A 27,460-nucleotide genomic window follows, 5' to 3' on the forward strand; every position below is an offset into this window, starting at 1 on the left:
ACAAGCCTAAGATCACCGTGAGCAATGCTAAGTGTTGGCTGGAGTGGTGTAAAGCTTGCCGGCTTTGGACTCTGGAGCTTCACCATCTAGTCCGATGGACAAATCTGGGTTTGGCGGATGCAAGGAGAATGCTACCTGCCCCAATGCACAGTGCCAACTGTAAAGTTTGGTTGAAGAGGAATAATGGTCTGGGGCTGTTTTTCATGGTTTTTCAATGCCCCTAGTTCCAGTCAAGGGAAATATTAACGCTACAGCATACAATGCCATTTTAGATGATTCTGTGCTTCTAACTTTGTGGCAGCAGTCTGGGGAAGGCCCTTTCCTGTTTCAGCATGACAATGCCCCTTGCACAAAGCGAGGTTCATACAGAAATGGCTTGTCGAGATCGGTGTGGAATAATTTGACTGACCTGCACAGAGCCCTGACCTCAACCCCATTGAACACCTTTGGGATGAATTGGAACACCGACTGCGACCCAGGCCTAAACGCCCAACATCATAATTCTCTTGTGGCTGAATGGAAGCACATCCCTGCAGCAATGCCTTCCCAGAAGAGTGGAGGCAATTATAGCAGAAAAGGGGGGACCAACTCCATATTAATGCCCATGATTTATGAATGAGATGTTCGACTAGCAGGTGTCCACATACTTTTGGTCATGTAGTGTAGTTTTCTCGTACAATCTGTATGAGACAAACCGAACTCAGAATCAAAAAGTATTCGCAAAAATAACATGGTCGCTGTGGTACAACGTTTCTTTTGATTGCCTAATCAGTAGCTTGATTTCAGATGTGTCCATGTAAACATGCTTATTAGGGAAATCATTCTTCTTGCAAAGCAAGTAAACATTTTAAACAAACTATTATATTAACTTGACTATCCACAATAATCACATGATGTGCATGTAACCGTGCTCATTGTAATAGTCACATTTGGGGGGTGAAACAGCCCCTTTTACCTAGTAAAGTTTTTAATTGTGAATTTAAATAAAAACGTGGATTTTTTCATAATAGAGATTTATGTGGTCCGTTTTTTTTAATCATGCAGCAAGTAGTCCAAGTCTCCCATGGTTCTGTTACTCTGGCAATGTTGTTGCTGATGGAATAAAAAAAAAAGTGTCAATGGCTTTTCCAAACCAAGTTTTCATAGTATTGATTGTATCTCAATGTAATTTTATATTCATTTCTCAAATGTCATCAGTAAAAGGGAAAATAGCAAGTCCTATGCTTAGATGTTCAGTGAGAGAAGACTTGAAATAGACAAGAAGGTGGCGTACACATTGTTAGATTAATTTATGGCGCAATTTTCTTATTTATTTTAATAATGGAGCATTTTCTAAATTCAAATAGACCCCCTGCAACTGGATACAGACATTTTATGAAACTCCTGTTTCCATGAATTGAGGACGAAGACAGTATCGCTAAATTTGGTCGAAAATTCTCTGTGCTTCACCAAACAGTACTTTTCCTGTAACTACCAGTAATGGATAATAAACATATTTGCTTAAATCACATTATCGGGTGTAACAATCTGTAGCTATTAGTGGGACATGAGGGACAAGTCCGAGTCTGTGGGGGTTGTTGGCACTATGTGGGAAAACATGAAAAAAATTGTTACCTCAGTAGTACACGGTATCATGCAATGTCATATTCCCGTATAGACCCCACTGTATCCTGTGCATATGCCACATAAACGTTGATTTTGATTTGATAACATAATATTGATGTAATATTAGTACATTATAGTGTGAAAGTACACACCATTAATGAATTCAACCACGTTTTCTCCAATGCTTTCCAGGGTTGTGAATCGCCATCAATGCTCTGTTGACTACACCTAAATGGGGGGTGGGGGTGGAAAGACATTACAACCAAATAAGTCAATGTCACAACAGTGTCCTTTACATACATACTGTAGGATGTGGTGTTGTGCCGTAACCAGTGTAACATGTGTCGTGCTAATGTAACCATCCTATTACTTGATGACCCATAACTAGTCTACCAATATGTCATGCAGATGAGCCATTGTTTATTTGACTGACCACATTGGATATTCATTCAGTCCTTCAAGTTGGGTTGTTCACAGTAGGAATCAAAGCCATGCAATGTAGGCAATGTGCTCAACAGGCAAACAGCCTCATATAGCTAACTATAACTATATAGCTAACTATTTTGGTCGATTACAAACCAAATTATTATTGAATCACAAAGCATCGGCAGACTCAACTGCCTTGGTTTCTCAAATGATTGCCCCACCTGGTTCACCAATTACTTCTCTGATAGAGTTCAGTGTGTCAAATCGGAGGGTCTGTTGTCCGGACCTCTGGCAGTCTCTATGGGGGTGCCACCGGGTTCAATTCTCGGACCGACTCTCTTCTCTGTATACATCAATGATATCGCTCTTGCTGCTGGTGATTCTCTGATCCACCTCTACGCAGACGACACCATTCTGTATACCTCTGGCCCTTCTTTGGACACTGTGTTAACAAACCTCCAGACGAGCTTCAATACCATACAACTCTCCTTCCATGGCCTCCAACTACTCTTAAATGCAAGTAAAACTAAATGCATGCTATTCACCAGATCGCTGCCGGCACCTGCCCACCCGTCCAGCATCGCTACTCTGGACAGTTCTGACTTAGAATATGTGGACAACTACAAATACCTAGGTGTCTGGTTGGACTGTAAACTCTCCTTCCAGACTCACATTAAGCATCTCCAATCCAAAATTAAATCTAGAATCGGCTTCCTATTTCGCAACAAAGCATCCTTCACTCATGCTGCCAAACATACCCTCGTAAAACTGACCATCCTACCGATCCTTGACTTTGGCGATATCATTTACAAAATAGCCTCCAACACTCTACCAAACAAATTGGATGCAGTCTATCACAGTGCCATACGTTTTGTCACTAAAGCCCCATACAGTGAGGGAAAAAAGTATTTGATCCCCTGCTGATTTTGTATGTTTGCCCACTGACAAACAAATGATCAGTCTATAATTTTAATAATAGTAGGTTTATTTGAACAGTGAGAGACCGAATAACAACAAAAAATCCAGAAAACGCATGTCAAAAATGTTATAAATTGATTTGCATTTTAATGAGGGAAATAAGTATTTGACCCCTCTGCAAAACATGACTTAGTACTTGGTGGCAAAACCCTTGTTGGCAATCACAGAGGTCAGACGTTTCTTGTAGTTGGCCACCAGGTTTGCACACATCTCAGGAGGGATTTTGTCCCACTCCTCTTTGCAGATCTTCTCCAAGTCATTAAGGTTTCGAGGCTGACGTTTGGCAACTCAAACCTTCAGCTCCCTCCACAGATTTTCTTGGGATTAAGGTCTGGAGACTGGCTAGGCCACTCCAGGACCTTAATGTGCTTCTTCTTGAGCCACTCCTTTGTTGCCTTGGCCGTGTGTTTTGGGTCATTGTCATGCTGGAATACCCATCCACGACCCATTTTCAATGCCCTGGCTGAGGGAAGGAGGTTCTCACCCAAGATTTGACAGTACATGGCCCCATCCATCGTCCCTTTGATGCGGTGAAGTTGTCCTGTCCCCTTAGCAGAAAAACGCCCCCAAAGCATAATGTTTCCACCTCCATGTTTGACAGTAGGGATGGTGTTCTTGGGGTCATAGGCAGCATTCCTCCTCCTCCAAACACGGCGAGTTGAGTTGATGCCAAAGAGCTCCATTTTGGTCTCATCTGACCACAACACTTTCACCCAGTTGTCCTCTGAATCATTCAGATGTTCATTGGCAAACTTCAGACGGGCATGTATATGTGCTTTCTTGAGCAGGGGGACCTTGCAGGCGCTGCAGGATTTCAGTCCTTCACGGCATAGTGTGTTGTTACCAATTGTTTTCTTGGTGACTATGGTCCCAGCTGCCTTGAGATCATTGACAAGATCCTCCCGTGTAGTTCTGGGCTGATTCCTCACCATTCTCATGATCATTGCAACTCCACGAGGTGAGATCTTGCATGGAGCCCCAGGCCGAGGGAGATTGACAGTTCTTTTGTGTTTCTTCCATTTGCGAATAATCGCACCAACTGTTGTCACCTTCTCACCAAGCTGCTTGGTGATGGTCTTGTAACCCATTCCAGCCTTGTGTAGGTCTACAATCTTGTCCCTGACATCTTTGGTCTTGGCCATGGTGGAGAGTTTGGAATCTGATTGACTTGATTGATTCTGTGGACAGGTGTCTTTTATACAGGTAACAAGCTGAGATTAGGAGCACTCCCTTTAAGAGTGTGCTCCTAATCTCAGCTCGTTACCTGTATAAAAGACACCTGGGAGCCAGAAATCTTTCTGATTGAGAGGGGGTCAAATACTTATTTCCCTCATTAAAATGCAAATCAATTTATAACATTTTTGACATGCGTTTTTCTGGATTTTGTTGTTGTTATTCTGTCTCTCACTGTTCAAATAAACCTACCATTAAAATGATAGACTGATCCTTTCTTTGTCAGTGGGCAAACGTACAAAATCAGCAGGGGATCAAATACTTTTTTCCCTCACTGTATACTACCCACCACTGTGACCTGTACGCTCTCGTTGGCTGGCCCTCGCTTCATACTCGCCGCCAAACCCACTGGCTCCATGTCATCTACAAGTCTCTGCTAGGTAAAGCCCCGCCTTATCTCAGCTCACTGGTCACCATAGCAGCACCCACCTGTAGCACGCGCTCCAGCAGGTCTATCTTGTCACCCCCAAAGCCAATTCTTCCTTTGGCCGCCTTTCCTTCCAGTTCTCTGCTGCCAATGACTGGAACGAACTGCAAAAATCACTGACGCTGGAGACTCATATCTCCCTCACTAGCTTTAAGCACCAGCTGTCAGAGCAGCTCACAGATCACTGTACCTGTACATAGCCCATCTGTAAATAGCCCATCAAACTACCACATCCCCATACTGTATTTATTTATTTATCTTGCTCCTTTGCACCCCAGTATCTCTCTATGGGGGTACCACAGGGTTCAATTCTTGGGCCAACTCTTTTCTCTGTATACATCAATGATGTCGCTCTTGCTGCTGGTGAATCTCTGATCCACCTCTACGCAGACGACACCATTCTGTATACTTCTGGCCCTTCTTTGGACACTGTGTTAACAACCCTCCAGACGAGCTTCAATGCCATTCAACTCTCCTTCCGTGGTCTCCAACTGCTCCTAAACACAAGTAAAACTAAATGCATGCTCTTCAACCGATTGCTGCCTGCACCTGCCCGCCTGTCCAGCATCACTTCTCTGGACGGTTCTAACTTAGAATTTGTGGACAACTACAAATACCTAGGTGTCTGGTTAGACTGTAAACTCTCCTTCCAGACTCACATCAAGCATCTCCAATCCAAAGTTAAATCTAGAATTGGCTTCCTATTTCGCAACAAAGCATCCTTCACTCATGCTGCCAAACATACCCTCGTAAAACTGACCATCCTACCAATCCTCGACTTCGGCGATGTCATTTACAAAATAGCCTCCAATACCCTACTCAACAAGCTGGATGCAGTCTATCACAGTGCCATCCGTTTTGTCACCAAAGCCCCATATACTACCCACCACTGCGACCTGTACGCTCTCGTTGGCTGGCCTTCGCTTCATAATCGTCGCCAAACACATTGGCTCCAGGTCATCTACAAGACCCTGCTAGGTAAAGTCCCCCCTTATCTCCGCTCACTGGTCACCATAGCAGCACCCACCTGTAGCACGCGCTCCAGCAGGTATATCTCTCTGGTCACCCCTAAAGCCAACTCCTCCTTTGGTCGTCTCTCCTTCCAGTTCTCTGCTGCCAATGACTGGAACGAACTACAAAAATCTCTGAAACTGGAAACACTTATCTCCCTCACTAGCTTTAAGCACCAGCTATCAGAGCAGCTCCCAGATCACTGCACCTGTACATAGCCCATCTATAATTTAGCCCAAACAACTACCTCTTCCCCTACTGTATTTAGTTATTTTATTTATTTTGCTCCTTTGCACCATATTATTTACATTTTAACTTTGAACTTTCTTCAAACTACAAATCTACCATTCCAGTGTTTTACTTGCTGTACTTTATTTACTTTGCCACCATGGCCTTTTTTGCCTTTACCTCCCTTATCTCACATAATTTGCTTACATTGTATATAGTCTTATTTTTTCTACTGCATCATTGATTGTATGTTGTTTTACTCCATGTGTAACTCTGTGTTTTTGTATGTTGTCGAACTGCTTTGCTTTATCTTGGCCAGGTCGCAATTGTAAATGAGAACTTGTTCTCAACTTGCCTACCTGGTTAAATAAAGGTGAAATAAATAAATAAAAATGTGTGCATTTGGCTTGATTACTCTACTGTTGTTTTTTATAGCATGTTGATCATACTTTGCTATTTGCTCCTCAGCAATTTTTAAATGTAACCAGGCAAGTCAGTTAAGAACAAATTCTTATTTACAGTGATGGCCTACTGGGGAACAGTGGGTTAACTGCCTTGTTCAGAGGCAGAACAACAGATTTTTACCTTGTCAGTTCAGGGATTCGATCTAACAATGTTTTGGTTACTGGACCAACACTAACCACTAGGCTACCTGCCACCCTTTTACCCAGGCCAGCTTCATCTCTCCAGTGGCCACTTGAATAACCCATACATCTTACTGCATAACCATGAACATTCCAGAGCAAACGCCCAGCAACATCTCCCTGACATGTATCACTATTATTCTCATTCTTGTCTTCCTTTTATTTGACAGTGTCTGAGTGGGGGTTTACGTCTTTTCTCCTCATGTCGCTATCTCTCGTTCTTTTCTGGACAGGCTGAATTGAAAAGCTCCGTTGGGTATTGGTCTCAGAGGGGACTTGGCTTGTTCCCCTGTCTCTCTATCGTTCTCTTTCTTCCTCATTGTCTTTCTGTCATTCTCTCTCGCTCTCTTTTTCGCTCTCTCTCATTCTTCCACTGAATAGTTAGACGACTAGAAAGCCTCTAGAATAAATAATAGTCTACTAGATATTTGTTTATTTTTTTCTCCTCAAACTGTATTTCAAGATACTTTGTCCCATCACCTTCTCTGCCTATTATCAGAAGTGAATACACTTGAGAGGCCACGTCAAATACCCAGCCACTTAATTTACTGATAATGATGTATCCGCGGCAACAATACACCTCAGGTGGCCTTACGCACCTCCTGAATTTATTAATGGTTGTAACATATCCATTAATTTTCTGTTTCATAATATTGTTTTTCTTTTCAACATATGTTTTACTCTCTTTTCTAACTCTTGACTTTTGTAATGCACAGTATTTCCCTTTCAGTAATCAAGCATTGAGGGATTTAGTGAGGGTGTAGGTTAGGAGATTTTTGGGGGGGGCTCCTAGATTGGGTTTCATGCTCTGACTGTTGGGGTCCCATCTCACGATGCAGCCCTAACAACAGACTCACCTCTGGGGTGGGTGCGTGACGAGAGCGGCCTTGGCTAAAACACTTCTGACGGGCTCCCCCACGGCTGTGAAATGAAATTCCCCCACAGCTTAGTGAAATTTCATCTGGGCTTCACTAGATATTACCACCGCAGTTCCTTCTCGTCCTATTTCCTACCCCCACCCTTCTCACCTTCCTGGTCCCTGGTAGTTGTGGTTTGACTAAAAGGGCTTTGTAAGTTAAACTGATTCTATCCTTCTGATGTATTATTATTGTCAAGGCTAACCAAATTGCAGCCACATTTGAAAAGAGTTGGCCAAAGTAGAAAAACAAAGCCGGCTGTTTTCTGTATTCATGCAGGACGTTTGAGGAAACATACACAATAGCTATGGTTGGCTTGTTGAGGTCTATGTTTATACAGCCTCTCCTAGTCCATAAGCTTATAAGGATATATGTTTGACAAATGTTTGTTACATTTTCCTTTTTTCCGCAAATTTGCACTGTATATTGTAATTTAATATTTTCTGTCATTGCAGCTGAGCACAGTGTGTGTATGTTTTACAGACTGTTTTGAGCACAGCACAAGTCTTCTTCGTGGCACAGACAGGTGTATACTGGACTGGTGCTTTTCATATGTGACTTCCGTGGATTTAATTTGCTGAGATATAGAAGTAGAAAATTACAGTTGTGCTAGCACTTCACTTCTGCTAGAGTTGTTTGCATATTTATGACTGCCGGTAGCTTTGCTCAGAGACAAGCCAGATGACTCTGAAGCACAGAATTAGTCAGCAAGCAAGTGAATGACAGTAGTGAGTAATTGGCAGTTAGTGTATTGCATAATTTATGTGAAATAAAATTACCTTTTCAGCCACAGGTTATATTATACAATACATCCAGGAATTCATAAAAACGTTGTCTACACAATTTCTGAGCACTTTTTATAGTCTCCATATTAGTCATATAATATAATTCCCATAATGCCTGTATCCTATCTTCAAATATTTTGGATTTATAAAAATGTAGTAAAGAAAGGTGATGTTTGTGAACTATTGATTCCTGATCGAATACGACAGGTTATCTTGCATGTGTGAGGAACCCTCCTCTCAGAATAAATAAGTTACTGTGTGTGTGTGTGTGTGTGTGTGTGTGTGTGTGTGTGTGTGTGTGTGTGTGTGCGTGTGTGATGCAGAGTGCTGATATATCACTGTTCCATCTGGATGAGCATGGGAACAGCAGACATTTCAGGGTAGTGTTTTCTAGCACCACTGGAGCCCTAAATTTGATTATTTTTTGAATTCACAAGTGCTTTGGAGTTTGCAAGAGGCCCCCTCCCTTCAAAGCCTCCCTGTAGTGTGATGTACTATAGTGTGGTGCTTCTATTCTACTGACTGTATTCAGGATATGTCCATCACCACATCTCATACTGGCCTCTGTCAACTCATTTCCCCATCTCTTACAGACTGTGTGGTGCTATGTGTGGTTGCATCCTGGCTTCTCCTTGTCCAATTGGCTATGTAGTTTTACACATTCATGAAAAATCCCTCCCTCCACACACACACACACACACACGTGCACACGCACGCACACACACACACACACACACACACACACACACACACACACACACACACACACACACACACACACACACACACACACACAAATGATGGTTGCGTAGCAGTGTAAGCCCCAGCGGTGTAAGGGAGAGAACACAGAAGCACCTATCACATCTCTCAGAGATTAAATGACAGTGTCACAGTGAAACATTGGCTCTGATAATAGGACAATAGAGCCAGTTTCAATTATGGTCTTTCTCTAGAGAGGACTGCAAGAAATGAATTACCTCAGAAAGGACAGTTTTATTTGTTCTATCAGTTTATTCTCGGTGACATTTAAATCTTTATTTCTTTAGACTCCTTGGGGCTTAAACACTCAATAGCTAGCCTCCTCTTACCAAGATAGGCTTTTGTTAGCTGTGTGTGACTGAAATCGCTCAGGTATCTCAAATGTGAGTTTCAGACCATATCAGAAGTACCAGAACAATACACCATGAACCACATACTGTTGTTTGTAAAGGACTTGTTTTTAGCATGAAATTAGTACCTGTCTCCATGTCAATAGCAGAATGATGTTTTAACATATGTGATGGCTGGGTCTTATCAACATGTTTATTTCACCCCTGCTGGTAATGCTTTGTTGTAGTGATTGAGAGAATGAGAGGTTTGCGATGGCCTGTCCTGTGTGTAGCCTGTCTCCTCTCCATGTCAGAGTGAGGACTCTCAGTTTTGTGAGCTCTCTCTCCAGCTTCCCATCTCATCTCAGCCAGCCTGCCAGCTGCTCTTTCCTCAGTCCTCCACAGCCCTTATCTAGCTCTTCCCAAACGTGTCTCTGTGGTGCTGTTGGCTTGACTGCCTGTCTGTGTGACCTGGCTCAGACATGGCCCCGCCTCAGTAGAACAACACAGCCCGTTTACAAGTGATTATCAGCCCAGCCGTATGGAACACATCCAAAGGCCTTTGGTGTAAATTAAGTAGAGTCCATGCTGGAAGTCTGAGAGACTGTCTGTCCCAGGGTCTGGAGGGAGGGAGCTGGTCCCCCTGTGATGCCTGTGATTAACTTTGCAAAATGGCGCCGACAGAGATGGTCGCCTTGCTTCGAGTCCTTAGGAAACTATGCAGTATTTTGTTTTTTTAATATATTATTTCTTACATTGCTACCCCAGGAAATCTTAAGTCTTATTACATACAGCCGGGAAGAACTATTGGATATAAGAGCGACGTCAACTTACCAGCATTACGACCAGGAATACAACTTTGCCAAAGTGGATTCTCTATTTGGACCACCACCCAGGACAATGGATCTAATCCCAGAAGCCGACCCAAAACAACGGCGCCGCAGAAGTGGCCTCCTGGTCAGACGTAGACGTGCACATCGCCCACTGCTCCCAAGTATAGTACTCACCAATGTCCAGTCTCTTGACAACTAGGTAGATGAAATTCGAGCAAGGGTTGCCCTACAGAGAGACATCAGAGATTGTAACATTCTCTATTTCACGGAAACATGGCTCTCTCGGGATATGTTATCGGAATCGGTTCAGCCACCGGGCTTCTCCATGCATCGCGCCGACAGAGATAAACACCTTTCAGGGAAGAGGAAGCGCGGGGGTGTATGCTTCATGATTAACGACTCATGGTGTAATCATAACAACATACAGGATCTCAAGTTCTTCTGCTTACCCGACCTAGAATTCCTTACAATCAAATGCCGGCCATATAACCTCCCAAGAGAATTCTCGTCAGTTATCGTCACAGCTGTGCACATTCCCCCTCAAGCAGACACCACGACGGCCCTCAAGAACTTCACTGGACTCTATGTAAACTGGAAACCATATATCCTGAGGCTGCATTTATTGTAGCTGGGGATTATAACAAAGCAAATTTGAGAACAAGGCTACCTAAATTCTATCAGCATATTCATTGCAGTACAAGCAGGGGTAATACACTCGATCACTGCTATTCTAACTTCCGTGATGCATACAAAGCCCTCCCCCGCCCTCCCTTCGGCAAATTCGACCACGACGCCATTTTGCTCCTACCGTCTTATAGGCAGAAACTCAAACAGAATGTACCAGTGACTAGAAACATTCAACGCTGGTCTGACCAATCGGAATCCAAGATTTCTTTGATCACGCAGACTGGGATATGTTTCGGTCAACATCAGAGAACAACATCAATCTATACACTGACTCGGTGAGTGAGTTTATAAGGAAGTGCATTGGAGATGTTGTACCCACTGTGATTATTAAAACCTACCCTAACCAGAAACCGTGGATGGATGGCAGCATTCGCGCAAAACTGAAATCGCGAACCACCGCATTTAACCTTGGAAAGAGGTCTTGGAATATGGCTGAATATAAACAGTGTAGTTATTCTCTCCGCAAGGCAATCAAACTAACAGAATGCCGGTACAGGGACAGAGTGGAGTTGCAATTCAATGGCTCAGACATGAGACGTATGTGGCAGGGTCTACAGGAAATCATGGACTGCAAAAAGATGTCACGGACATCGACGTCACGCTTCCAGACAAAGTAAACACCTTCTTTGCCCGCTTTGAGGATAACACAGTGCCACCGTCGCGGCCCGCTAACAAGGACTGCACCCCCTCCCCTCTCCTTCTCCGTGGCCGACGTGAGTAAAACATTTAAACATGTTAACCCTCGCAAGGCTGCTGGCCCAGACGACATCCCTAGCCGCATCCTCAGAGCATGCACAGACCAGCTGGCTGGTGTGTTTACGGACATATTCAATCACTCTCTATCCCAGTCTGCTGTCCCCACGTGCTTCAAGATGGCCACCATTGTTCCTGTACCCAAGAAGGCTAAGATAACTGAACTAAATGACTACCGCCCCATAGCACTCACTTCTATCATCATAAAGTGCTTTGAGAGACAAGTCAAGGATCATATCACCTCCACCTTACCGGCCACCCTAGACCAACTTCAGTTTGCAAACCGCCCCAACAGGTCCACAGACGATGCAATCGCCATCACACTTCACACTGCCCTATCCCATCTGGACAAGATGAATACCTATGTAAGAATGCTGTTCATTGACTACAGCTGAGCATTCAACACCATAGTACCCTCCAAGCTCATCATTATGCTGGAGTCCCTGGGTCTCAACCCCGCCCTGTGCAATTGGGTCCTGGACTTTCTGATGGGCTACCCCCAGGTGGTGAAGGTAGGAAACAACATCTCCACTTTGCTGACCCTCAACACTGGGGCCCCACAAGGATGCATGCTCAGCCCCCTCCTGTACTCCCTGTTCACCCCCGACTGTGTGGCCATGCACGCCTCCAACTCAATCATCAAGTTTGCAGACGACACAACAGCAGTGGGCTTGATTACCAACAACGACGAGACAGCCTACAGGGAGGAAGTGAGGGCACTTGGTGTGTGGTGTCAGGAAAACAACCTCTCAGTCAACGTCAACAAAACAAAGGAGATGGTCGTGGATTTCAGGAAACAGCAGAGGGAGCACCCCCTATCCACATCGAAGGGTCAGCGGTGGAGAAGGTGGAAAGTTTTAAGTTCCTCGGCGTACACATCACAGACAAACTGAAATGGTCCACCCACACAGACAGTGTGGTGAAGAAGGCGCAACAGAGCCTCTTCAACCTCAGGAGGCTGAAGAAATTTGGCTTGTCACCCAAAAACCCTGACAAACCCTGACAAACTCGAGAGCATCCTGTCGGGCTGTATCACAGCCTGGTACGGCAACTGCACAGCCCTCAACCGCAAGGCTCTCCAGAGGGTGGTGCGGTCTGCACAACGCATCAGCGGGGTCAAACTACCTGCCCTCCATGACACCTACAGCACCCGATGTCACAGGAAGGCCAAAAAGATAATCAAGGACAACAACCACCCGAGCCTCTGCCTGTTCACACCACTACCATCCAGAAGGCGAGGTCAGTACAACTGCATCAAAGCTGGGACCGAGAGACTGAAAAACAGCTTCTATCTCATGGCCATCAGACTGCTAAACAGCCTACATTGAGACCCAATCACTGGCCACTTTAATAAATGGATCACTAGTCACTTTAAACAATGCCACTTTAAATAATGCCACTTTAATAATGTTTACATATCTTACATTACTCATGTCGTATGTATATACTGCATTTTATACCATCTATTACACCTTGCCTATGCCGCTCAGCCATCGCTTATCCATATATTTATATGTACATAATCTCAGTCACCTCTTTAGATTTGTGTGTATTAGGTAGTTGTTAGATTACTTGTTAGATATTACTGCACTGTCGGAACTAGAAGCACAAGCATTTCGCTACATTCACATTAACATCTGCTGACCATGTGTATGTAACCAATAAAATTTGATTTGATTTTGATTTGATAACAGACAAAAGTTTTGAGGAATAATCCTAGATGGATCTCTCTTGGTGTATCTTTAATTCATTAGGACATTGGACCGGTAACTCTCACAAATGTTTACTACTATGTATTATTTATTTGTTCATATTTTTATAAAGTGTACTGCACTGTTGAGGAAATCTTGCAAGTAGACTTTTTCACTGTACACGTTACACTCTGTATTCTGTGCACGTGACAAATCAACTTTGATTTGATTTGACCTGGGTCAAGTGCAATAGTAGCAACACATGAGCAGAGACTGGACTGTAACAATGGAACTGTACATGCAGTGTTACAGCAAGCCATCTATTGATAAATAGAACATAAATAGAAGATTAAATAGTATTTTCAGCCTTTCTCTCCTGCCCCGACCACCCATGAGAACTAGTGGTTTATTGGCCAAATTAAGTAAGGTACAGTAACTCCTTTACCAGTAACATTAGCAGCTTCAGATGTTGATTAGCTTAACCTTATCTTCAAAAGTTCAGACAGACTTCATAGCAACAATTGTTGCAATACCTTAAAGGACAAGTTAACTTTTTTTGGCATGTTATAGAAGTGTCCAGACACTTTTATTTTGCTATTTCACTTGGTTTTGAGATACTTACCCCACCAGCAATAGATGTGTGTGCTTTCTCGTTTCTCATATCACCACAATGGAATGCGCATGCTGGCACATGCTGGCACATGGAAAAATATCGCTCGACTCCAACAAAGTGGAATACGACATTGTGGATAAAGTTCGGAATTACACATTTTCATGTGTACAACATCTAAAACCCTGCATCACTATACTGAGAGCTTTGCCGTTTCTAAAAGGACGTATTTGGGTGTTTTTGGAGGCTTTGTTAATGTTTTTCCGTAGCCCCCATACTGCAGAACAAGCAATGAGGAAGTCTATGGTGGGGTAAGTTTCTCAAAACCAAGTGAAATCGCAAAAAAAGTGTCTGGACACTTCTGTAACATGCCATATACATTTACATCTGAAAAGAGATTTGGTAAAAAAAGTGAACTTGTCCTTTAAGTGTACTTTATTTAATTAAATGCATCGCATTCTGACAGCTTACATGGTCTGTCGAATATAAGCACATTACACACGCATGCACACACACGTACACTTTCACGCTGTATTTTAACTATATAGCGCCATTTCTATTCAGTGACTCACAGTGTGTTACTTTGGTGTAAACTAATGTTTTTTCAGGCTTATCTAACCTCACCTGCATGGTAGACCTCCCCCACCAGTCTGTCCAGTGTTAATATCCACTGACAAGCTGCTTACCAGGACTCATCTCACACTAGCTCTCGCCATTTGTTTCCACTGCTCTTATGAACAAGGTGGTGTCATCAAAGTCAAAGGGCCAAAATAAAATGTGCATGTAGCTATATGAATTTCTCTACTCCTCAATATATCCTCTTTCTTCACAATCTCTCTTCTCCTCCCATATCCTCCCCTTCCCTCTCCTATCCTATCTATTTTTCTACAGGCTTCATTACTCAGAAATGTTTCTCTCTGCTCTTTTTATTGTAGTCCAATTTTTTTGTTTGACAAAATTGCTAAATTGCCGAATGTCTGTGTGTTAAGGTTAAGCTCAGAGAACAAAGAAAACTTTCATCTGGCATCATATCTTCCTGATATCTCAGGAGCTGGCGTGCTACTGTATATTCAAAGGAAATATGAAACCTCGTAAAGTCCTTAATTTTCACAGCCACCTTTGATATGCCGTAGGGAGGGCAATAATTGACATCTCTAAATCAAAAACCTGAAATCATCCTCTGTTCCTCTGCAGAATAATTTGCGGAGAGAATTATTATTTTTTATTCTTTCAGTGTTTCAGTTCACCCTTTTGGAACCCTTTTTTCTAAAAGTGTAGCTTGCCAAATCCTGCTGCTCCTCAGTCACTTTTATTAGTTTGACTTTACTCCAGTGGTCACCAACCGGTTGATTGCATTAACCCACTTCTTTTCTTGCACTGGCTCTATGTACACTGTCATTCATATTCCATTCACCCAGCTCAATATAACATTGACAGGTTTAGGCTACTACACGATACTAAAATGTCCCTGCACCCATCATGAGTTTGCTACAACCTAGCCTATGATTGAAAGTTTACAACACAGGTGCACAGGTAGAGAGAATTCTGACTATTCAAGGTGACAGACAGTGACACATTCAATACTGCCTTGCAAACTCTTGCCTGCATCTAGCTGATCTTGGGTGTTAACATTATTCCAACAGTTACAAATGTGAGTTTCTATTGGACAAAGTAAGGTGTTTATCCCTGTTTCCTTTCGTTTGCATCCGTTTTAAGAAACGTTTTTCAACAGCATCGGTGGAATGAATACACCTCTGATCACATGCAAACAGTTCACTTTCATAGCAGCCACATAAAAACAGCACGATCATTTTGCTCATTGTATATATAATTCCTTCTTGCAACTATCTACACACTCTCCTCCTCCCTTTGCTTGTGGACTTCAGTGCACAACACATCAGCTGTCTGTGACCGGGCGAAAATACTTTTCCAAGCCAAACCTACATATCATGACTGCTAACCGCTAAACACAGCCTACATCGTTGTCACAACATAGTCAACTAGAACTACTACAACTAGCGTTAGTAAACCCGCTACAATCATGCAGCACAGTGTACAGTCAGAAAGCAGTTTAGCAGTTACACCAGCGGACCACGGTGGCAATAAATGAATTAAACCAAAAGCTTACCTTGACTAGCTAACATAGCATCCCTCTCTGTTTGAGCCAGGTGTTTAAGTAGGCAAACTAGCTAGCTGCATTTGCTAGCTAAGTGAACGCTTTTTAAAAAATCAACCAAATATAGCTATCCCTCTCTCTCTCTCTCGCTACTTAATTTTGGGAGAAATGTATTTGTTGAAAACTATTGTCTTTCTCTCTGAGTAAACTAGTCACCACATTTTATGATCTGCAGTGCTAGCTAGCTGTAGTGTATGCTTTCAGTGCTAGATTCATTCTCTGATCCTTTGATTGGGTGGATAACATGTCAGTGCATGTTGCAAAAGCTCTGATAGGTTGGAGGACGTCCTCCAGAAGTTCTCATATTTACTGTGTAAGTCTATGGAAGGGGGTGAGAATCATAAGCCTCCTAAGTTTTGGATTGAATTTAATATACGCAGAAGAGGACAGAAGCTAGCCATTCTCTGGCTACACCATGGTGCTACCCTACAAAGTGCTGCTGAGGCTACTGTAGACCTTCGTTGCAAAACAGTGTGTTTTAATCTGAAAATAATAACTTTTTTAATGCTTCACTATTTAGATTTTTATGGAATTCACTGAGGAGAATGGTCCTCCCCTTCCTCCTCTGAGGAGCCTCAACTGACTCACACATAGACACACTTTCATACTCTTCACATATGTGACCGACCGGCTTGATCCGGTCTTAAGTAGCAACATTTAAATTGTGTTTTTTTACATTGGATTAAAGTACAGACTCAGAGCTAGAAAATTGTATATCATACACTACAGTTAAGGAACAATGTGAAAGTAATTCTGCTTTGAAAGCTGATAAACCTGGAACCCCACTTTTGAGAAAATTGCCCTTGAGTGTTTTGGTACACCTACTTGGACAGCTTTTCTTTGTCAAATGCCAATTCAGCATTGTTCACACACTCTTAAGCCTTAGCCCCACCCATCTCTTTAAGGATTTGCATGTGAAGCCATGTACTAAACAACCAAAGATGTCAAGACTAAAGGCTGGTTTATACTACATCTATTGACAGTTGACGCAGTGACATCATGAACATTCTATTGTCATCTGACATCAAACTTGTCATTGTGAAAAAGTATACACACAAAATCTACAGGCTGCATGACATTAGCAGCCTGGTTATCCAAAATGGCATAACTGGAGAATTTTAACACCAATAAACCCACCCGTTTAAAAATGAATTTAGTATATGTCAATCTAGCACACCAGGCAACTAAAAGCAACTTTATAAACAGCTTGTTAGATGGTTAGCCAGTTCAAATAATGACCATATCATATAGCTGACAACGTCTTCACGTTACTGCATAGTGGAGTCTTTTGTTTAGACATGTAGCTAGCTAGCCAAACAAGGAACCATAATCCCAACTCATAACATTACTACCCGGCATGAATTTGCAGGTAGCTAACCAACCAAGTTCATTGTTAGCTGGCTCTCAGATACGAATAATAGTTATTCACAGATCATACACGTAATGTTAGCTAGCAAGCCAGCCAACTAATGTTGGCTAGCTAGCTAACAGTATGCTTTAACTTGCAAAGATAACAACTTTCGGACAAAATTAGAAACGTATAATATCTGACAATTATCTTGCTAGACTCTTTTACCCGTATACGTGGATGAACGCTTCTCCCTCCCTGCCATGGATGTCCTTAGTTTGAAGTTGTAATCCGGAGACAGGTGTTTTATACAACAGCCTTCTGTGTGTTCTCTTTTCGACTCCCTCTACATATTTGCAATCAAAGCCAGAATTTTCCCAATATCCTTAGCTATAAATATTCTAATTACACCGGACATTCCACTGATTTCAAAACTTGGTCCTCCAGAAAGTGCAGAGCAACACTTGCAGATCTACTACTTGATATCTTTAAAGAAAAAGCAGCGTTAGAAAGATTATCTACACATACTGACCAGCTCATGTCATAGACAGAACGAAGTGTGCTACATGGCAGACCAATCCGAACTCTTCTCTCGGCATGTCCAGCTCACACATTATCTCAGACAATCATGGCTAGCGGGAAGGTTCCTGTCTTTTCCTAGGTAAAATCAACTAGACTCCAGTGATGGAAAAAGTACCCAATTGTCATACTTGAGTAAAAGTAAAGATACCTTAATTAAAATGACTAAAGTAAAAGTGAAAGTCACCCATTAAAATACTACTTGAGTAAAAGTCTAAAAGTAGTTGCTTTTAAATGTACTTAAGTATCAAAAGTAAATGTAAATCGCTAAAATATACTTTATCAAAAGTAAAAGCCTAAATAATTTCACATTCCTTATATTAAGCAAACCAAACGGCACAATTACATTTAACATTTTTTTTTTTTTTACTTATAGCCAGGGGCACATTTCAACACTCAGACTTCATTGACATCAGAAGCGTTTGTGTTTAGTGAGTCTGCCAGATCAGAGGCAGTAGGGAGGACTAGGGATGTTCTCTTGATAAGTGTGTGAATTAGACAATTTCCTGTCCTGCTAATAATTCAAAATGTAACTAGTACTTTTGGGTGTCAGGGAAAATGTAAGGGGTAAAAAGTACGTTATTTTCTTTAGGAATGTAGTGGAGTAAAAGTAAAGTTGGCAAAAATATAAATACTAAAGTACAGATACCACAAAAAACAATTTAAGTAGTTCTTTAAAATATTTATACTTAAGTACGTTACACCACCGCTAGGCTCCTAATTGAACAATTGTATCCGTATTTACAGATAGCATAGAAGTTTGTTATTAAGGCACATGAAAGTTCACATGTTCCAGAAGGCATTTCTGCCAAAAAACACATTTTGATAAAAAAACATTCAAATGCCTCTCCTGTGAAGTAGTGACACGCGACATATGCCTAGTTTCCTGAAACGAGTCACATATGCTGCTGCTACTCAGTTTATTATCTATCCTGATTGCCTAACTTTTACCCAGGGCTGGCGCCAGAATGAATCAGTTGGATGGATTTTGTTAATGGGTCTGGGGAAGCTTACAATTTATCCTACCATTTCTACCTATCTGCGTGCCAGTTATGATTATTTTTATATGCTCATTTTCGTGGAAAAGTTTAATTTCAATAGTAATGTTTTCGTTTCTCAAAATAATTGTCACGTGGTTAATCATAAAAATTGTAATAAAAATAATACAAATCGAAAAGTTAAAATTCAACTAATACAAGAACACCAGCCTTTGCCATATGGACTCATTGATACACCATGATCCATTGGCAGCTAAAGAAATTAGCACATGGAACTCAGACACAGCCTATTGGCCAATGCAGTAGTAGACCTATAACTTCCATCGTCAACTAAGTAAAATACATAGGCGTAAAGCTGACAAATAAAACAGCTGTGGATTGTTTCAAATCACAAGTGCATAGGCCTATGCCTATTTGGGAAGCCAGAAATTTGGGCAACGCGTGTGCCAATAGGCCTAATAGCTGATTATTGAGTTGCGGCTGTCATTGAAAAGCATCTAAAATGTGTGAAGATAATGTGTCTTGAGTATCATTTAAAATGTTGAGACAAGAAGAAGGGGAGGGGCGTGTGGCGAAGATATGGGCGTCTCTCTCCAGAATGCTTGCGCTCAGCTCTCCAGAATGTGCTCCACTGGCTCCCGCCAATTCTTGCACATTCATTGTTTCATTGTGTGAATTGTTTCCCCTTAGATTGTTTATTTTTTATCACATACGGAGACAGAGGGGTGCTGTTTCGCTCTCTCGGATGCCTTATCTGAGATTGATGCGTCTCTGTCGGCGTGCGTCTCGGTCAAATAAATTTGAAATATATTTCAATATTTTATTTAGATGGGCAAGGAGGTACGGTAGGGCGGGCCCGCCCTTTACCCAGGACCTGCTTTTACCCCTACCTACATGTACTATACATATTACCTTAATTACCTAAACTACCTTGTACCCCTACACATTGACTCGGTACTGGTACTCCTTGTAAATAACCTTGTTATTGTTATTTTACATTGTTACTATTTAATCTTTAAAAAACAAAATCGACTTTTTATCACTTTCCTTTTTTGGGAAAGGGCTTGTGAGCATTTCAAGGTAAACTCAACACCTGTTGTTTTCGACGCATGTGGCAAATAACATTTGATTTGATTTGAAATTGGCATCTGTTTTGTCAGAAGGACTGTGGAGGAAGAAGTTATGTAAGGCAGTTTTCTGTCATGCCATTGCTCTGACAGCACAGCACAGTACAGTGCATCTTTCTCCACACTGATTGCTACTCTGTTATGGAATGTGGCACAAGTTATTTGGTTGTCATTTTAAATATTTCTACACACTTCTGCTTCATGGAGAAATTGGGTTGTTGTGCGCTCGGACGCAACATATCACTCATTCACTCTGTGAAAAAAATATGTGAATGGGGAGTGAGTGTGAGCCTCACAAAAACCCAGGTTTCAGCAAATAAAACGCCTGGTCTATTATTCAGTGTTTTCCTGTTTTCTTTTTTGGTTTGTACTTTTGACCCCTTTTTCTCCCCAATTTCATGATATCCAATTGGTAGTTACAGTCTTGTCCCATTGCCGCAACTCCCGTACAGACTCGGGGGAGGCGAAGGTTGAGAGCCATACGTCCTCCGAAACACGACCCTGCCAAGCCGCACTACTTCTTGACACACTGCTCGCTTAAACCGGAAGCCAGCCGCACCAATGCGTCGGAGGAAACACCATACAACTGGCGACCAAAGTCAGCGTGCATGCGCCTGGCCCGCCATAGGAGTCGCTAGAGCACGATGGGACAAGGACATCCCGGCCATCCCTAACTCTCCCCTAACCCGGACGTTGCTGGGCCAATTGTGTGCCGCCTCATGGTTCTCCCGGTCGCGGCCAGCAGCGACACAGCCTGGGATCGAACCCGGGTGTGTACTGACGCCTCTAGCACTGGGATGCAGTGCTTTAGTCTTTCGGGAGGCGTTTTCCTGTTTTCTGAGTCACATTCTTTCACGATCACTGTCCTAGAACTCCCTGTTATAAATAAGCCAAGGCGCAGCGTGCCGGTAATTCCACAACCTTTATTTAGAAGTGAAACCGAACAAAACAATAAACAGGATAAACAGAAAGAAACGTGACGTTCTGGGGCTGCTCAAAGGCAGCTACACAAAAACAAGATCCCACAACTCAAGGAGGGAAAAAGGGCTGCCTAAATATGGTTGCCAATCAGAGACAACGATAGACAGCTGCCTCTGATTGGAAACCATACCTGGCCAAAACATAGAACTAAAATACATAGAATGCCCACCCCATATCACACCCTGACCTAACTAAACAGAGAAAAATGTCTCTCTCAGGTCAGGGCGTGACACATTCATAATTGAGAGCATTATATATTTGCTCAGATGTCTTTTCTCGAAGTACAATGCATGTTGTTCTTTGTTCATCACAACAATAAAAAGGGAAAATGTATGTTGGAAAGGGTGCCATATGTACTGTAGACAAACTGGCATTGTTGTCCAAGCAGCATAAAGAGAGCTTTAGAGAGAGTGCATATTTATCTCTTTCAATCTCTCTTTCTTTCTGGCAAGCCTCAAATGAAGGAGATGTTGTTTAGTGCCGGTGCGCTTCGGAGACAGTGTGTGAAATGTATTGGCCCTGAGCCCTGCCATTTGACACACAAGACATGGCTAACAGATCTGGTGCCATTTCCAATCTCCTCCTGCTCCTGTGTAAAGCTGACCTTTGCTGCCTGCTGGCTATATTTAAACTCTGAGCACCGGAGACTGTCACTGGGAAATTATATTATCAATGCTCTCCATTTGTCTGCCCTGCCGTATATTCTCCTTGCATACAATTATATATATTCATATTGTACTGCTGCAAACAAGAGCAGTGATAAACACCCAAGCCAGAGCATTTTGTATTATTCTGCTCGTAAATCTGAGAAGATCCATTTAGTATGATATGTTACATTTCGTATGGTATGTATTAATTTGTGGATGTCCATCACCCATTTCGTATGATATGTTACGAATTACAATTTGTATTATATGTTATGAATTTGCAAAACGTACAAGGTACAAATTTACAAAACGTATGATATGTTACGAATTCTAGGTAGGTGGCTAACAGTAGCGAGCTTACTAACGTGAGCTAGGCTAGGGGTTAGAGTTAAGTTTCTGTTTAAAAGTTAGGAGTTAGGTTAAAGGGTTAATGTTAGGGTTAGCTAAAAGGGTTAAAGTTAGTGTTAGGGTTAGCTAACATGCTAAGTAGTTGCATTGTTGCTAAAAAGTAGTAAGTAGTTGAAAAGTTGCTAATTAGCTAAAATGCTAAAGTTGTCCGTGATGAGATTCAAACTCTCAACATTTGGGTTGCTAGACGTTCATGTTATACACCCATCCATCCCCCCCGACCAACCATCCTACTTTTGTTTTTGCCATAAGTAACTATCTGTCTTACGTAGCCATATCAAACATAACATAATAAGCATAAAATTAGCATATGTTATGTCAAGTCTATGAGACCAGGCTGGAGCAGGGTGACAGTTATGTGGAGCTTCCCTCTGAGCTACAGACTCATATATATTACTGTACAGAGCAACTGTGTAACTGTATGGGCAGTACACAGCATGTTAATACAGAGTTGTGAGAAATAGCAGTGCATATCATACCAAGGACCAGAGAGTTGACCTTTTGTAGAAGCACAGTCTATAAAATGTCATGGTTTACAGACATTGATTTAGTCATTAGACGCCACTATTTTTAGTCATAGGAATGTGTGTTGATAGAGCTTATGGAAACACCATTACTTTCTCATACAATATTGATCCTCTCCCATCTCTCTCTCTCTGTCTGTGCTGCAGGTCAGAGGTGGGTTTCCAGAGGGTCCTACAGGTGGATCTGGAGGTGGACAGCTTCCTGGGTCCACTGGGCAGCCGCTGGATCACGTGGCAGGTTGAGTACCCGGGCAGCCATGCCACCACGCAGGAGGCAGAGACAGAGATCTGGCTTGCCCAGAAAGACCTAGGGGGCATTGTGCCCCTGGCCATGGTGAGTGGTGTCACTTAGTCAGTCAGTCAAAGTCACTACAACACATAGAGCAGATGGGCTGTGCCAGAGTTCTGAAATTCATTCAAAGTTCTGTGGGTTACACAGTGTGCATCCTGCTGTTCAGAACAGTGACAACACTTCCCTTAACAGCATCTTATATTTACTTTTATACCCTAATGTGATTAAAATATACTGAACAAAAATATTAACGCAACATGCAACAATTTCAAAGATTTTTCTGAGTTATAGTTCATATAAGGAAATCAGTCGATTGAAATAAATTAACTAGACCCTAATCTATGGATTTCACATGACTGGGCAGGGGTGCAGCCATAGGTGGGCCTTGGAGGGCATAGGCTCACCCACTGGGGAGCCAGGCCCAGACAATCAGAATGGGTTTTCCCCATAAAAGTGCTTTATTACAGAGAGAAATACTCCTGAGCGGAAATCCCCCCCCCCCAGACAATCCTGCAGGTGAAGAAGCCGGATGTGCAGATCCTGGGCTGGCATGGTTAAGCGTGTTGGACATACTGCCAAATTCCCTAAAACTACCTTGAACATTACATTCTCTGGCAACAGCTCTGTTGGACATTACTGCAGTCAACATGCCAATTGCACACTCCCAAAAAACACGAGACATCTGTGGTATTGTGTTGTGGCATTGTGTTGCCTTTTATAGTCCCCAGCACAAGGTGCACCTGTGTAATGATCATGGCGTTTAATCAGCTAAATGATATGCCACACCTGTCAGGTGGATGGATCATCTTGGCAAAGGAGAAAGGTGTGCATTTTTCAGAAATAAGGTGTTTGTGTGTATGTAACATTTCTGGGATCTTTTATTTCAGCTCATGAAACATAGGACCAACACTTTACTTGTTGCGTTTATATTTTTTTCAGTTTAGTAAAATACAAATGTAAGAAGAACAAAGACACATAATTCTTTAGAGATAAACAAAATATAGATTGCCATAGGATTACAATCATACTGTACACTATGATTTTGGCATAATACATTTACTGTATAGTTATCGTACATTACAAAATCAATATTAGATCTGATATAACTACACTGATATTGCAGGCCTGTAGCTCCAGTGTTTTGCCTGTGGAGTGTGTGTTTTGGCATGGAGGAGTGGGTACATGTGGCCGTCAGCAGGCCCTGTGTCTGGGGCCCAGAGGCTCTCTGTGGCCTGAGGCTAGGCCTGGAGGTGTGTGTCTCTCTTAGGTTGCTATACAGATGAGCCTCTCTGCTGGGCGGATTCATCAAAGCTACTCTATTTAACTTCACAGAACATCTGTCGCCCCATTTGCCTTGGTTTTCTAAACAGAGTTAGATCCAGAAAAGCAACTTAAAGATACCAGAGAGATCAACTACACCCACTTACAAGCATGACATGTTGCTTGCCAGTGTTCAGTTATGTGATTGTGATGCATCTGTAAGGGCTTCATTTTGTGGTATGCTTAATGAATGTTGTGAGTGCACTGTCGGGACCTTCTTAAGGATCCGCCCCTTTTTTTAAATTTTTGCCTAAAATAACGTACCCAAATCTAACTGCCTGTAGCTCAGGCCCTGAAGCAAGATATGCATATTCTTGGTACCATTTGAAAGGAAACACTTTGAAGTTTGTGAAAATGTGAAAGGAATGTAGGAGAATATAACACAATAGATCTGGTAAAAGATAATATAAAGAAAAAAACAACTGTTCTTTTGTATTTATATATTTTGTACCATCATCTTTGAAATGCAAGAGAAAGGCCATAATGTATTATTCCAGCCCAGGTGCAAGTCAGAGTTTGGCCAATAGATGGCAGCAGTGTATGTGCAATGTTTTAGACTGATCCAATGGACCATTGTATTTCTGTTCAAAATGTTGTATCAAGACTGCCCAAATGTGCCTAATTTGTTTATTAATAACTTTTCATATTCAAAATTGTGCACTCTCCTCAAACAATAGCATGGTATTCTTTCACTGTAATAGCTACTGTAAATTGGACAGTGCAGTTAGATTAAGAAGAATTTAAGCTTTCTAACCATATCAGATATGTCTATGTCCTGGGAAATGTTCTTGTTACTTACAACCTCATGCTAATCGCATTAGCCTACGTTAGCTTAACCGTCCCGTGGACGGGACACCAATCCCAAAGATACTGTATAAATGGTTCCATATTAGCAGTTTCTATAGCTACATTATAGGTGGCCGTGGGTGTAAGGCAGCCCCCAAAGTGACTATCCCACTACATGGGTTGCTGTGCCTGTATTCCTGTGTTGCTGTGCTGAGAGGAATGCAGATACTGTAGATCTTGTTCCCCAAAAGTATTTAGTATTTTTTTAAATGTATTAGGATCCCATAAACTGTTGCTGAAGCAGCAGCTTCTCTTCCTGGTGTCAACAGACTCATGTCCCGGATAATTGATGCTATGTGTGCAGAGGTACAGTATATTATCCATATTTCTCTTTTCATATTCCTTTTCTTCTGATGTGTCAACAAAAGGATAATTGCACCCACACTTTGCATTGACACAAATTGTATAGAGAATGTATCTTTCTCACATCAGTATTTCATACCGTCTCTGTGAGGGAGCTTTATGTGGGTACCAGAATGAACATGATACCCATTTACGGCTCAGTCTTTTTTATTTGCAGATGAATTAGCTCATATTTTAGTATAGAGTATTTGCAAAATTATTAATGAGGGAATACAATTTCAGATGTTTTTGTAGCTGTCAGAAGTGCAGACTGACTTGGGATCTTTGTGAAGTACTGTACACTCCAAGCCTGGGGCGTTGCCAGAATTTTGGAGCCCCGTGAAAAAAACAACTACCGGGCCCCTAACATAGAAATCAGAATGTTTCAGATTAAAATAACGTACTGAACAATATGTGTTATTAAATGTACTAACTATAAGCTTCTGCTGCTCTATACTACAATTGTGCAGATTCTAGTTTCCACCTTCATCCTTTGCCTATATTAATAGTATTGCAAAAATGTTTGGTTCCTAATGTTAACAAAAGCTGTCTGTGTCATGAGATTTTTATGATGCTTTATTATAAATAACTACACAATTGGTGACTTATTTTTTAATATATGTTATTGCAGTCAGTTTTAATGAAGAAATTACTAATGATCCATGTTTCAGATTAAAGAATGTATTACCAATTCTTATAAACAAGGCTAACCCTCTTCTGCCCTATGCATAATTCCTAAATAAATGCCTAAATAACATAGCCAAAATAAAAATAAAAATAAATCCTGAACTATGTGGAGTGCAGGCATAAATGTGGTACCTACAGAGAACAAGCATCTGTGAAATTGCAACTGTAGTGTCAAGACATTATGTGGGCATTCCTGAGTAAATTCAACAGGAGATGAACAATAGCAGAAAACACTCTGAAACAGTATTTTGCCCGTCCCCTGGCAGGTTTGTGTAGAACAGGTTAAGGCATTTGTCCTTGTGTTTGTTCCCTGTGAACAAAACTCAGAGGTTACACTGCACCAAGAGCCCAGCGTCAAGCCTTCTTGTGAGCAAACGAATTTATAATGTCTTTAAAGTTTAATTTTCTAGCTAACTGGTTTTCAATTGAAAGGAAGGCATTGCTGTTCAACCTGTCTTGGCACATTGTAGATCTTAGTTCTTTATACGTTTCGGCTTACTGAAGGCACGTTCAGCAAATGTTAAAGACATTCGCAGTTCAATGCACACCTCTCCAAAAATGCTCTGTAGCTGCATCTTGTGGATGGCATTTAGGAGCTCTACAGGAGAAAGACCATCTGAAAAAGTGGCACCATATATTGTCTAGATGTCGCACTTCATTTTCAAATCCATCTGTGAGATCTTTGGAGTAATTGTTTCCCAATTTGTGGCAAGATACACAAATTTGGTTTTCAGTCATTTTCCTAAATGTAAGTATTGATGAAAACTCCTTGCATATAGCTGCAATCACATGTCAAAATTACTGATTATACTATCCAGAGCTACATGTAACGGCCGTCGAAGGGAGTAGACCAAGGCACAGCAGGTTGAGTGCTCATAATTAACTTTATTTCGAACACTAAACAAAACAAGAAAAACACGACAGCCAAACAGTACTGTCAGGTACACGAAACACTGAACAGAAAATAACCACCCACAAACACAATGAGAAAAAAAAAACCTATTTAAATATAGTCTCTAATCAGAGGCAACGAGATACAGCTGCCTCCAATTAGAGACCAATCCCAAACACTCCCAACCTAGACATAGACAACCTAGAATAAACACAGAAATAGACTAACATAGAACATAACCCAAAAATCCCGAAACACACAAACCAAACACCCCCTGCCACGCCCTGACCAAACTACAATAACAAATAACCCCTTTTACTGGTCAGGACGTGAAACTACATAAAACACTGTGTTGCAAAATCCAGTGTCTGACTGTT

The 27,460-nt window shown here is 41.8% G+C and overlaps 1 protein-coding gene across 1 annotated transcript in view; it reads left to right on the forward strand.

Moving 5' to 3' along the window:
• The window catches only part of LOC115164599 (transmembrane protein 132C), a 185,403-nt gene that overhangs the window by 94,412 nt on the left and 63,531 nt on the right, over positions 1 to 27,460 (forward strand). Inside the window, exon 3 of the mRNA XM_029717255.1 lies at positions 22,852 to 23,038. Coding sequence (XP_029573115.1) covers positions 22,852 to 23,038 — 187 coding nt within the window. The remainder of the gene's footprint in view (positions 1 to 22,851; positions 23,039 to 27,460) is intronic.

Source organism: Salmo trutta, chromosome 27 (genome assembly GCF_901001165.1).
Source record: "Salmo trutta chromosome 27, fSalTru1.1, whole genome shotgun sequence".
NCBI lineage: Eukaryota > Metazoa > Chordata > Actinopteri > Salmoniformes > Salmonidae > Salmo > Salmo trutta.